Source organism: Hemicordylus capensis, chromosome 10 (assembly GCF_027244095.1).
Source record: "Hemicordylus capensis ecotype Gifberg chromosome 10, rHemCap1.1.pri, whole genome shotgun sequence".
In the NCBI taxonomy this organism is placed as follows: domain Eukaryota; kingdom Metazoa; phylum Chordata; class Lepidosauria; order Squamata; family Cordylidae; genus Hemicordylus; species Hemicordylus capensis.
Genome location: NC_069666.1, coordinates 23,485,727 through 23,499,035, shown reverse-complemented (window position 1 = coordinate 23,499,035; position 13,309 = coordinate 23,485,727). Strand labels below are relative to the sequence as shown.

At 52.5% G+C, this 13,309-nt stretch overlaps 2 protein-coding genes across 4 annotated transcripts in view; one reads left to right on the top strand and one right to left on the bottom strand.

Annotated features, from left to right (window-relative positions):
• Positions 1-575, bottom strand: part of SIN3A (SIN3 transcription regulator family member A) — a 43,655-nt gene extending 43,080 nt beyond the window's left edge. For all 3 annotated transcript variants that reach the window (XM_053272665.1, XM_053272670.1, XM_053272666.1), the window contains exon 1: positions 276-575. The gene's annotated coding sequence lies outside the window, so the exon portion shown is untranslated. The remainder of the gene's footprint in view (positions 1-275) is intronic.
• A 77-nt stretch (positions 576-652) lies between these two features.
• On the top strand, positions 653-7,968 carry LOC128334935 (uncharacterized). The gene is made up of 2 exons (XM_053272511.1): positions 653-2,158; positions 6,731-7,968. Exon 1 carries the CDS (start codon positions 653-655, stop codon positions 1,715-1,717), a length of 1,065 nt encoding a protein of 354 aa, XP_053128486.1. The 3' UTR covers positions 1,718-2,158; positions 6,731-7,968.
• The last annotated feature ends 5,341 nt before the right edge of the window (positions 7,969-13,309 follow it).

The following is a 13,309-nucleotide window of genomic DNA, read 5'->3' as shown; positions in this document are numbered from 1 at the left end:
CGGGGCTTGGGGTCCGAGGGCCGGGATGGGCAGCGCGGGAAGCCTGCCTGGGCCGAGCCCCGCAGAGTTCCCTCCCCGGCTCCGAGCAGGGAGAAGGGGAGGCGGAGAGGCAGGCAGGCGCGCCTGGGGAGAGGGGAAGGAGGAGCGGGCGGCGGCAGGAGACCCCGCCCCCCCGCGCGGGGACGCGCACACGCGCGCCCCCTCCCCTCAGCCAGCCACGGGTCTGTCAGGACGCGCGCGCGCGCGTTCGCTCCCCTGCCGTCCCCTCAGCTCACCTCAGCAGCGCTGCTGCCGCCGCCGCCGCCTCCTCAGGGCCGGAGCGACGAGGCGGTAGTGGAGGAGGCTGCTGCCGCCGCCGCCTCCTCCTGCGCGTCGTCTCCTTCTCAGGGCGACGGGGGGTCGCGCAGCTGGGCAGCCCGGCGCCACGGGAGGAGGGCAAGGGCCTGGCCGAGCCCGCGACCTCCGCGCGCGAGGGAGCCCCTGGCCCCGCTGCAGGCGGGCTCCGGACGACAGACTACCCGCCTCAGGACGGCCGCCGCCGCCGAGCACTGCCCGCTTCTCTGTTCCCTGGGAAATCCCGCCCCTCCCCTGCCCCGGAGAGCCCTCCCGCGCCGCCATTGGGCGCCGCCGCCGCCGCTCAGGACCTCGGCCAATGGCGCGGCGGCGCTGGCCCCCTCCTGCCGCCCCGATTGGGCGCAGCTCCCAGGAAGGGGATGCGGAGGCGGGGCCCCGAGAGGGCGGGGAGAGCGGCCGCCGAAGGGAAGGTGTCCGTAAGAGGAGCGAAGGCCCGCCTCCGCGGCTCGCTCATTGGGCGGGGGTCAGCGGCAGCGGCCAGCCTTTGGCGCGCGGGGCTGTCGCTTGCGGGCGAGGCCCCGCCCGCGAGGGCGCGCGGAGCCCGCCCCCTCGGCGGCTGGGAGGCCCCGCCCCGTCCTCGGGGAGCCCTTTTGTGGGATGTTTACATCGCCGCCTGGGCCGACCCAGCCGCGCTGCACCGGTGCGAGTAGCACGCCAAGCCGGCCTCCCTGCCGCCGAGGGCCCTCGCACGAGAGCACTCAGGCAATGCACCAGCACCCGCGTGCAGACTGCAACGACGTCACGCACGCCAGCCAAGCCGCTCGCACAAGCCTCCCAGCTGACCTCGCGGCGGCGGCATCTGCCTCGCTTACGGGCAGGGTTGCCAACTTTGCTTCCCAGCTCCTGCTCCTATGCCTTTGACAATCGTTTGGGCAGCAGGCGCTTATCCCTTGCGCTTCCACCATGGCTGGTTTCTGCAGCTCAAGGGGCTGCAAAAGGCACCCGAGTAGGCCAGGGAGGCCCCCCCCCGCCCGATAAGTTGGAAACCCTACCTACGAGGCGCAGGCAACCCCTTCTCCTCGCCCCAGGCAGCGCGGTAGCAGGCCATCAGAGCCAACGTGGTGCGAAAATGCGGAGCGAGCCATGCACAGAAGTCAAGCGCCCAGACAATATTCTGCCTGCGAGAAGTCTTAAGCCTTCCTGCATGCCGCTGAGCAGCGGACATTTCTGCAAGCGCTCTCTACTGCACACGAGAGATCAAACAGCCAGGTTTTGTAGCTGCACCGTTTATCGCCAGCGCGATCCAGCCTACAGAACTCCAAAGCAGTTTCCCCAGTCCCTAACCAAGAGAAACGTAGCCACTGGCTTTGCCTCAAGAAAGCTCAGCAAGTTTGTAATTATTAAAGAGAAAGAGAAGCTTTAGATTTCCCTAAAAACTGGATGTTCTTTTTTCCAGGCTCTCCTGTGTGAATGGTCTTATTGCTATGGGCAACATCACGGAAGAGACTGCAAATCTTAAATTTCCCGATATCATTAAGATATACAGGACGTAAGATACTGTGTCCACCTACACATCCTGACAACGGAACAGGCACACTTGGCAAATAGATTTTAGTATCACAGACAAGTTCAATCCACACCAGTGAAGAGTATAAATTAATAAAATATTTATGTAATAACACTTTCCAACAAAAGAGTGGCTTACATAGCCAAGGAAAAGATGGTTCCTGTACCAGCAACAACTACTGTGGATGCTATACTGGGCTGGAAAGGGAAAGTCACTTTCTCCTGCTGAATATAAGGGAACTACCACGTTAAAATGTGCAAGGTGCCTCTTCGACCAGTTAGCAAGATCTGTGGTAAGGTAAGGTAAAGAGAGTCCTGTGGTTGCCTTTGGTAGAATACAGGAGGGATTTACCATTGCCTCCTCCCACACAGTATGAGATGATGCTTTTCAGTATCTGCCTATATTGCTGCTGCCCAATATAGGTGTTTCCCATAGTCTGATTTGAACTGGCAACCTTCTGCTTGTTAGTCAAGCATTTCCCCACTGTGCCACTTATGGTGGTAGTAAGAGCTATATATCCAGTTATATGCATAGCTCACAGCTTTGGGAATTTCAGCACTAAAACACACCTTAGCACTCATAGCAACTGTGCTTTTTACCCAGAGTAAGGCCCCAATCCTAAACCCTTTTACATGCATGTGCTCCCATCATACTTTGGCATATTTAGGCTTGAGGACCAAGTCCTATTTTATATTTTTCACAGATAGCAATGTGATTAACCTCCCTCTTCAAAGTTATGAGGTAGTCTCCTAAACTGCAGTTCTGCTTTGAGCTGCAGTTAAATCTGCAACATAATGAGTCCATATCAAAACCACATCCTAATTATCAGATGGTGCAAGTCTATCTGACTTCTTTCAAGAACAGAAGCCTGGATTGAGGGCTAGTTGTGTCTTGCAATGTATGGATATATAGTTTCTTTTTTTGTTGTTAAGAGAGAAAACTTTAAATAAATTGAGGTATCTTTCCTGGAGTATAATGTCCCTTTTTGCCAGGGTGAATATTTTTTAAAAATTGTCAGAGATGGGTGAAGGGGAGGTTGAATGTTTGCATGACCTCCCCTCCCACAAAGAGAAAACTAGCAAATCAACCAAGCCTTCTCTCTAATATGCTAGTTTTCAATGTGTAGGAAATTCTTCTCTTGGGGTGCAAATGGGCAAGGATGCCTACCCCATTCTAGATAAAGTTTTCCCACTTTATTCTGCTTACCTGCCTTCTTCTGCGTGATCCCCACTGCACATTAAGGTAATCTGAGGAGGTTCATCTCCAGTTACCACCAGCTCGTCTGGTGGCGACTCAGAGGCGGGCCTTCTCTGTAGCTGCTCCTGGGCTGTGGAATGCGCTCCCTGCGGAAATCCGCAATTTGAATTCTCTATTAGCCTTCAGGAGAGCCCTTAAAACATATTTGTTTGGCCTGGCTTTCCAGGGTTTTAAAATCTGTTTTAATATTCTAACCCGATGTTGGGGCTTTTAATCACTGTAATTGTTTAATTGTTGTTTTTAAATGTTTTTAAATTGTTAATTGTCATTATATTGTTTTAAATTTGTTTTAGCTTTTTACTGTTTTAGTGGTTTGTTTTAACTGTAAACCGCCCTGAACCATTTTGGAAGGGCGGTATACAAATCAAATCAATCAATCAATCAAGGTTAGTTAGTTATAAGTTTATTCAGTCATTGACCAGCAAATCAATCATGGTGTAAACTGAGACTTAAATATTCTTTTTCTTTCTCTCACCCTTTCCTCTCGGTTCCTCCCCCACTCTCTTTTTCTGTTGCAGTTTTATCAACAAAAAAGTAGGAAAGTAAAAAACAACATTATGCAACTGTGATTCAAAAATCTCACCAACAAAATGTTGATTTTTTAAAATCCTCAGAAATGAAACTGAATGGATGGTCATGAACAAGAGCGCTGTGGCATTGTCCGAGGGTACCTGACACTTTAGAAGTCTAAGTTTGGTCAGGGTCTAGATGGAAAGGCGGGGTGCAAGGGTTACATATGCCTTGGTGCTGGCCCAATTCACTTAGGAGCACATAATACAAATATGACAAATATACCGCTTTTCAACAAAGAGTTCCCAATGTGGTTTACATAGAGATAAATAAATAAAGATGACTCCCTGTCCCCAAAGGCTCACAATCTAAAAAAGAAACATAAGATAGACACAAGCAACAGCTACGGGAGTTGTTGTGCTGGGGATGGATAGGGCCAGTTGCTCTCTCCATGTAAAATAAATAATCACCACTTGAAAAAGGTGCCTCTTTGCTCAGTTCGCAGGGAGCATAAGCCATGTGGAAAAGATCAGCAGTCCAAGGTAAGAATGTGTGCCCCTACAACGTACCCTCCAAATCTCTGCAACACGCAGAGCATTCAGTGCCAAAAGGGCTTCATGGGGGTACCAAAGTCATGGGCCTGAAACCAGGGAGCAGTGGGAAATGATGGGAGTTGTAGTCCTACATCATCTGGGAACCCAAGGTTGGGCAGGAACCCCTGCCTTAAAACCAATCTGGAACTTTACAGATGGAACTGTAAGGTTTCTGCTACTGCAAGTGGCAGGAAATATTCTTCAGAGACTGGAGAGGGCAGGGAGAGAGGATGGCACCCAGCATGCCCATCTCCCACAAAAGAGAAAATCAGGTCCACAACGGACTTCTGCTTGGAAACTAATGCTTGGTCATCCAGGACACAGCATCATAGGTACTCCATGAGAAATACAGCAGCCAAAGCGAAGTGGTGAAGGGAAACCCCACAAATGGAAGGGAAAATGTTTATTTGTGGATGGCTGCTGGCTCCCACTCCTCTAATCCAGGGATCCTCAACGTTGGGCCCCCAGATGTTCTTGGACTTCAACTCCCATAATCCCCAGTGACCTTTGGCTGGGGATTATGGGAGTTGAAATCCAAGAATATCTGGGGGCCCAACGTTGAGGATCCCTTCTAATCCATAAGAAGAGCCCTGCTGGATCAGGCCCAAGGAAGCCCATCTAGTCCAGCATCCTGTTCCACACAGTGGCCCACCAGATGCCGCTGGAAGCCTACAGGCAAGAGTTGAGGACATGTCCTCTCTCCTGCTGTTACTCTCCTGCAACTGGTACTCAGAGGCATCCTGCCTTTGAGGCAGGAGGGGGCCTATAGCCTTCTGACTAGTAGCCATTGATAGAACTCTCCTCCACTAGGGACATAATCTCAAAACTCTCAGCTACAGACCCAAAGAAAGCCCACCTCGGCCCCAAGAAAAGGGTTCCACCCCTGAGTGGCAGGGTCTATAGTACAATAGGAAGAAATGCTCCCAAATCACTGCTTTAGAAACAGAAGCTTGCGGAGTCCAACCTTATTTGCTAAGAAGTCTCGCTGAACTCAGTGGGGCCAGCTTCTGAGTAAATGTGCTTCAGAGCACACAGGGAATCTGAAAGGAGCCTGGTGTGCAGGAGGGATTTGTGTGGGGAAGCCCCTAAAACTCAAGCGAGAAGATTCTCCCTCGCTTTTGACACAAGACACTCAGTCTGCACTAGGAGTCTTATGAACTCATGGGCCAGAACAGTTCATCCAACCCCAGCACAAAACCTCAAGATTATGAACGGGGCGATTTCTTTCCCCTGACTTCGGTATCCCCACGCTGCCCTTCTCTCGCTAATTATATATTAAACTCCTCCACTGTTCTCAACACCATCACCTCGGATGCCTCAGACAGGAGGTGACCCAGACGCCACTTATAACCATGCTAATTACAGCGTATTAGGGAGCAGGATGCAGCTAAGGTTTCAGCTGCTTCTCCGTTCGTATTCGGGCGCACGATTTTATCGTGAAAGCCGCCAACGTAAGCAAAGTTGCACGTTGCCTAACAAGTTCTGAAAGCGTCAGGCAGGCAGCTGCTCACACACACACACACACACACACACACACACACACACACACACACACACACAGAGCCCGGCTGGTTCTTGCATATCCACATGGCCAGAGCTACTACCGAGCGCCAGACACGCCTCCAGCCCAGAAGCCACTCCACCACAGCAGATGCGTGCGTCTAGCCTGACTCTTCAAAAGCATCTTTGCCAACATGACTGGGCTCGAATGCACAGGAGCTCTGCTCCTCCAGAAGAGAGGGCAATCCCTAACAAAGCGGGAAGATACATTCAGTTAGGTGGTGATCTCTGGGGCTTTGTTTAACTTAAGATGTTTTTTTTTTTTTTTTAAATTAGAATTATGCTCCATGCATTTGGCTATCAATAGCTAGTATTCCGGATAGCTAAATGGAGCCTCCATGGCGAGAGGCACGATACCTCTGCATACCAAATTCTGCAGATATACAGTGCTGAGGACTGCTGTCTTCAGGTTTCGCTTGTAAACACCCCACAAGCATCGGTTAGAAGATTGGGGTGGCGCAAGGCCCTATATTGTTACTGGAAACCCACTTCTCGCATCCACGAGGACAAGGGTAGGCAGGCATGAGTCAGCGTGGTGTAGTGGTTAGAGTGCTGGACTAGGACCGGGGAGACCCGAGTTCAAATCCCTATTCAGCCATGATACTGCTGGGTGACTCTGGGCCAGTCGTTTCTCTCTCAGCCTAACCTACTTCACAGGGTTGTTGTGAGGAGAAACAAGAGTCAGACCCTTGGTCCATCTCACACAGCATGGTCCACACTGACCGGCAGCAGTTCTGCAGAGTTACAGGCAGGAGTCTCTCCCAGCCCTACCTGGAGATGCTGCCAGGGATTGAACCTGGGACCGTCTGCGTGCAAAGCAGATGCTCTTCCACTGAGCTGTGGCCCCATTCTTGACGGGTGTTATCTCATCAGTTCCGAAACAGCTTCCCAAACCGATTGCCTCTCAGTTTCTGGGCACAGTTCAAAATGCGGGTGTTTTCCTTTACAGTCACGTCACGCTTCAGCCATCTGGGACCTGAAAGCCCACCTCCTTCCACCTGATCCCTCTCTAAGTAACAAGCCGTTTCTGCCTTCAGAGAGGAGGCAGGTGGTGCCCGACAAACAAGCCCTCTTTTGCACCCTGACTCTGTAACACCACTGGGGATGGGGCCCTCGCTCCGTAGCAGAGCTTTGCACACGCAGCTCTCAGGTTCAATCCCCGGCAGCATCTCCAGGTAGAGCTTTATTTATTTAAGATGTATTCAAGAGAATGCCTTCTCTGTCATGAACCCAACACCTATTGTGATCATTTAGGGAGGTCCAGTTCCAGCGGTCATCTGCCCATTTGGAAGGCTTGGGACGGGGCCTTCTCCATGGCTGCCCCAAGACTTTGGAATGTGATCCCTGTCAAAAAAAGAGCTTCTCCATCTCTGGCTGCCCTTAAGAACTCCTTAAGACACACCTGTTTTCCCAGGCTTTTAGTTTAAACACATTTTAACCACCGCCTAGAGATGTACATATTAGGCGGTATAGAAATATGATGAATAAATAAATATTTTAATTGTTTTGTTTTTCCCTGCTGTATTTTTAAAACAATGTACACCTCCTACATACATTACATGGTTTACAAATATGACAGATAAACCTTGCATAATACACCTTGCCAGCGTGGTATAGTGGTTAGAGTGCTAGACTAGGACCGGGGAAACCCGAGTTCAAATCCCCATTCAGCCCTGAGACTTGCTGGGTGACTCTGGGCCAGTCGCTTCTCTCTCAGTCTAACCTACTTCACAGGGTTGTTGTGAGGAGAAACTTAAGTATGTAGTTACTGGGCTCCTTGGAGGAAGAGCGGGATATAAAATGTAAATAATAATAATAATAATAATAAATAATGTTCGGGACTGTAGGGAGAAGGCCTTTTTAGTGGTTGCACCCCGTTTATGGAATAGCCTCCCCAGTGAGGTTTGCCTGGCTTCATCACTTTGTTCTTTTAAATACCAGGTTAAAAGACCTTTTTGTTCACTCAGGCCTTAAAATTTTCATTTTCAAGTTTGACTTTTAACTGATTTTAAATGAGTTGCTTTGTATTGTATTTTGTATCCCCACCCCCTCCGCCCTTTGGTCTGCGATGTGTTTTATTTCATGTTTGAATGCTGTGTTGTGAACCACCTAGAGAACAATCTGTTATGGGGCAACTAACAAATAAAAGATTATTATTCATTATTATCATCATCATCATCCTCCACACAAAACCACGTGTGAGAGTAGACATCTGCACACTTGCACAACACAGTGTCTGAACACCTACTGAACAGCTACTGACACCTGCAGCGTTCAGGGTAAGAAATAAGCACAGAGGCCTCTGGAAGCAGAGAGAGATGCAGGGTCGTGTGAACACTAGGCTTGTGCACACGGCCGCCAGCAGGGCCGAAGAAGCGCCCAGCTGGGTAAGGCAGGCTTTCCTCCTTCCAGGGTAAAAAGCTGGGGATGGGAAGTAGGGAGCGCTCACTACCACCTCGCATGTGATCCTTCCCCCGGCCATCTACTGTAATGTTTGTGACACAACCCAAAATCTGGAGTGCACTCAGCCCCTCCTTACCCAGGTAGGGCTCTGTTCCTACCTTGCCGGCAGTCATGTGAACAAGTCAACTTGGACCAAAGGATTACTGGTCCCTGGAAAATTACTTGGCAAGGGCGGAGGAGAAAATACAACCTGCCTCTGAATCACTGTCATTCAAATGCTGCTGGGACTTGTCAACCCTCCCTCTACCCCGCCCCCATCACAAGCACATAGCCTACATCCCAGGCAATCTGGCAGGCCCCCTACCCTCCATTTCCTATATGATAAGACAAAGAAGCAAGAGGACCGCCTGTTCCCAAGGGTTCCTGCCCGCTTGACAAGGTCATCAGAGGGTTGAGCACATGGGACAGGGCCTTCTTGGTCATTGCCCCCAGGCTTTGGAATGCTCTCTGATTGGCATCTGCTCCTCCATCTCCTTGACAGTTTTTAGGAAACAAGTAAAGGCGCAGCTCTTTAAATGAAAGTATGGTTTGGGCGGCTGCGTTGTGCTTTTATGTATTTTTTTAATGGGTTTTTAAAATTTTTAAAATAGAGATATTATTTTTATACTTATATGAGTGGTACTTTTGCATTTTAATTATGCTTTTTTTAAAAAAACCCACCCTATATTATAAGATGCTTTGGGGTTTTTTTATTTATCTATCAAATTTGTACACCGCCCCAAACTTTTGTCTCTTTTAATGAAAAGTGGTATATTAAGAATAAATAAATCACACAAGCTAGCTCTGGCCACTCTGGAGACTGCCTTTGCTGTGTTGGCTCAGGTGCAAAGATGGAAGAGGGCCCCTGACTCCCTTTTATAACAGCAGATCGATAAGGAGCCCGGCTGGATCAGGCCAAGGGTCCCTTGACTGCAGCATTCTGCATCTTACAGTGGCCTACCAGATGCTCCCAAGATGCCCACAAAGGAAATAGTACCACCACCGTTGCTGCCCAGAGGCTAGTATTCCGAACCCGGAGGCTCAATTTACCTATTGCGGATGAGAACCTACAGACAGACCTATCCTCCACAAATGTGTCTAATCACCTTGTGAAAGCAGTCTTTTAAAAATAAAAATTAAAAAGTTATTTATTGTTAAATTTATATACCACCTTTCATTAAAACAATCCCAATCCTCGGACTAGCCAGATGGAGAAGGGTTTTATTGAGATGAAGAGAGCAGACTTGGCGGTGAGCAAAGGAAGAACCTAAGAATACAGGAAGCTGCCGTATACTGAGTCAGACCCTTGGTCCATCTAGCTCAGGATTGCCTACCCAGACTGGCAGCAGCTTCTCAAAGGTTACAGGCAGGAGTCTCTCTCAACCCTGCCTTGGAGATGCTGCCAGGGAGGGAACTTAGAACCTTCTGCATGCAGATTCCCAGAGTGGCTCCATCCCCCAAGAGGAATATCTTACAGTACTCACACATGTAGTCTCCCATTCAAATGCAAACCAGGGTGGAACCTGCTTAATAGAGGGGCCAACTGGAAGAGACAGAGGATTATAGAATGGCCCCAATAAAAAAGGAAGGCTGTCCTGTTCCCTTTTACAAGAGAACAAGGGACTTCGCTGGATCAGACCCAACATCCTTCTAGCCCAGTGCCCCATTTCCAACAGTAGCCTGCCAACGATCCTTCCCAGAAGCCCACAAACAGGGGCCTGAAGGTAACAACCCTCCTCGGTGGCACGTCCCCAGCATCGGAGGTAGACTGCCTCTGCACACGGAAGCGCCATTGATAGACCTGTCCTCTCTGAAGCAGCCTAGCCCTTTGCTCCCGAGCTTGCCGGAAGGGAACGTAGAAAGACAGCCAGCCTTCCCTGTGCACTTTGCTGCTACCGCTCAAACGCTCGCTCGCCTCTGGTCTGGAAGCCGGGCTCTTTAAATCCCACCCCGCAGACGACGGCCCCGCTTCACTTCCGGGATGCTTTGCCCAGTAGCAGCTACTACTGCTGCTGCTGCTGCCGCCGTCTCCTCTCCTCCTCCTGCTTCGCTCCGGGTGGGGCAGCCCCTTTTCTGCGCGTGGCCGGCTTGGAGCCCCGCCCCGCTCCTCGGAGGCTCCCGCCCCTTCCCAAGCCCTGCTCGTGGAGCCGGAGGGAGGCGGAGCCAGGGTTCTCCTCCCCCTACCCCAATCCGCATTAAGGAGAGGACACCCCTCCGCCCCTCCCTCCGGATTGAAGAGCCACATTCTTGAGCGACGTCGTGACAAGGAAGAGTGGAAATCTGAATTGGGGGCCCTCCTTCACCGGGGCGGGGCGGGAAGCGGTGCCCTCTGGGGAAGGGGGGGAGGCGGGTGCCCGGGGGAAACGCGTCGACTGCGGGGTTCCTCCTCCCACCCTTCGCCGGCTCGGAGGGGCCACCGCTCCACACACAGTTCGATTGCGACGCTGTGCCCTCTTCCCCGAGGAGCAAGCCCCGTGTGGGGAGGGCAGCGGGGCTTGCCTCCGAGGCAAGCGCGCAGGAGGGTCGGGCAGCTGGTGCCTCGCGGGGGGGGGGGGGCGTTTCTTCCCCGCCTCCGGGAATCGGTGCCTGCCCAGTGCGCCTTCCTTGTCAGCCCCCGACTGGTTTTCCTTCCTTGGCCGGAGAACCCCGTCCGGTCTCCCCTCGGCATCCAGAGAAAGCTCTGCTCCTTCTCTCTCGCCTCCCCCCCCCACCCCGAGAGCTCCATGCAACGCGTGCTGTTGTTTGTGTGTGATGAAAGGGAACCTGCAGAGTGCTCCTCGGATGCAGGACTTTGGGGGGTCTGCAGGACTTTTTCGGCGGGGCGGAGGCTGCAATCATATACCCATAAACCTGGGAATAAGTCCCACTGAATTCAATCGGACTAGCTCAAGGGGCGGGGGAGGGTCCCACTCCATCATGCACGGGGCTCCGTTCTCACGTCTCTGGTGGTCCAACCACCTCTTCCACGCACTTGCCGTTCCCTAAAAGCCGTCCCCCCTGGAAAAACCAGGCCGCCTCCCAGATCACAACCGCGCGGGGGGGGGTGTTAAGAGGAGGAGGAGGAGAAAGGCGGCGGGCCAGCAGCATCAGCACCATCGGACCCGCGGTAGAGCTTCGTCCTCCTCCCCTCCTGCCGCACAAGGAAGCGGGGCGGAGGCTATAGGCAGCTCCATGTTCGCAAAGCGGGGGCGAGGGTTGGAAAAGCAGCCGGCGGCGCAAAACGAGAGGCGAAGGCCGCGCTCGGAAGGCGCGAAGCAGCCGCGGCGGCATCCCCGCGGCGGCCAACGTTCGGAAATGGAACGTTCGGCCGCGTGGGTGGGAGGGGCGATGGAACGTTGGCCGGCGAGTTTGTTACTCCGCGTTCGGACGGGCGGGTGGGGGGCGGGGGCGAGGAAGCGGAACGTGGCCGCAGAGTTGCGAGTTTCCGTTCTAGGCAGCGGGGCACCTCCTGGCACGGGAGCGCGCTTCCCGGGAGTAAGTCTCCCTGAACTGGAGGGAACTTACTCCCGGGCACAGATCGCCCTTCCTGAGCCCCAGAGATTTAGGATCGCCCTGCAGAAAATATGTTTGTTTGTTTAAAAATAACGCAGATAAATAGGATTTATATTCGGGCAGGGATTGTTGCGAAATGAAGAGACGGCCGGCGATTCGATAGCACGGAGAGGCGGAGGAATGACTAGGGCTGGCTAGGGAGCCTCCATTCGCACCCAACAGGTTTCAGGGAGAGAGGGGAGGCGCCTACTATGCAACCCTCGCTACGCAGGGAAAACATCCGGCCTTTTGAACTGGTCTTTAGCAACACACCTACACCCCTCCAGCCACGCTCTTGACTGCGCTTACTACAACCGATCAGAGCCGCCTCCGCAACACAACACACCGCACCCCCCCCCACAGCTTTGTTTAGAAGAGAAGTGATGGGGGGGAGGAAGGGGCGGGGGGAGAAGAGATCCTCCCTCCTCCTCATCCCCCCCCCGCTTTGGAAGTGAGTGCAACAAGCAACAGCCCCTACACATCGCGGCAATCCGACCACCTAAAGAGAAGCTACCCCCGTTCTCGCCTTGAAATGGGGGGGCGCCCCCGCATGCAATTCAGTATTGCTCCCCCCCTCTTAACTGCCCAGTTCTTTTCCCGCCCTGACAAGCAGGGCTCCTGCCTGCCGCCCCTCTCGACGCCCCGACTGCCGTGCTCCTAAGCCCGGCTCGATCTCCCCAAAAAGCATTCAAAACTTCCCCCTCCCCCCCCCCGGCCAATATTTTTGCGACTCAATGGAAAGCAGCTGTTACATACCGTCAAAGCACAGGCGAGGAATCCTGAATGGAGGGAAACGCCCCCCGAAGGCGATTGGCTACGGGGAAAAAACGCTATAAATTGAGGGTGGGCTCTAAACCTGCAATTGAGGCCACGCCCACTCCCCGCCCCCTGACCTGGGCTGGGAACAAAATTAGCTAGCTTAGGAGGCGGGGGATCTGGTGTTTGTGAGTGTTGCTGCTCTGGATAGAGCTACGAATTGGAAGTGGGCGGGGGTACCTTTTAGGATTGCAGACTCCATTTTCCGGCTGCATTTTAAATCGCTTTCCAAGACCTGCTTGTTTCAAGAGCGGCTTGGAAAGTGGGGAGCTAAGCAATTACATTGGATTTCCAACTGTACTGAAAATACAAGAAAACTCTGGTGGCGGCGGCCCTTTAAAAGTCAATAGGGTAGTCATGGTGGACAACAACGCAGCAGCAACATAGGAAGCAGCCTTCTACCGAGTCAGAACCTTGGTCCATCTAGCTCAGTATTGTCTGCACAGACTGGCAGCGGCTTCTCCAAGTCTACAGGCAGAAATCTCTCTCAGTCATAAGAACCTAAGAACAGCCCTGCTGGATCAGGCCCAAGGAAGCCCATCTGGTCCAGCATCCTGTTTCGCACAGTGGCCCACCAGATGCTGCTGGAAACCACAGGCAGGAGTTGAGGGCATGCCCTCTTTCTTGCTGTGACTCCCCTGCCACTGGTCCTATCTTGGAGATACTGCCAAGGAGGGAACTTGGGACTTCTATGGTGTTCTAACACCATGCCGGTTTTTCTTAACGACATCGCTCTTGT

Excerpts from the sequence above, each read along its gene's own strand:
- LOC128334935 (XM_053272511.1), top strand. The coding sequence starts at position 653 with ATGGCGCGGCGGCGCTGGCCCCCTCCTGCCGCCCCGATTGGGCGCAGC.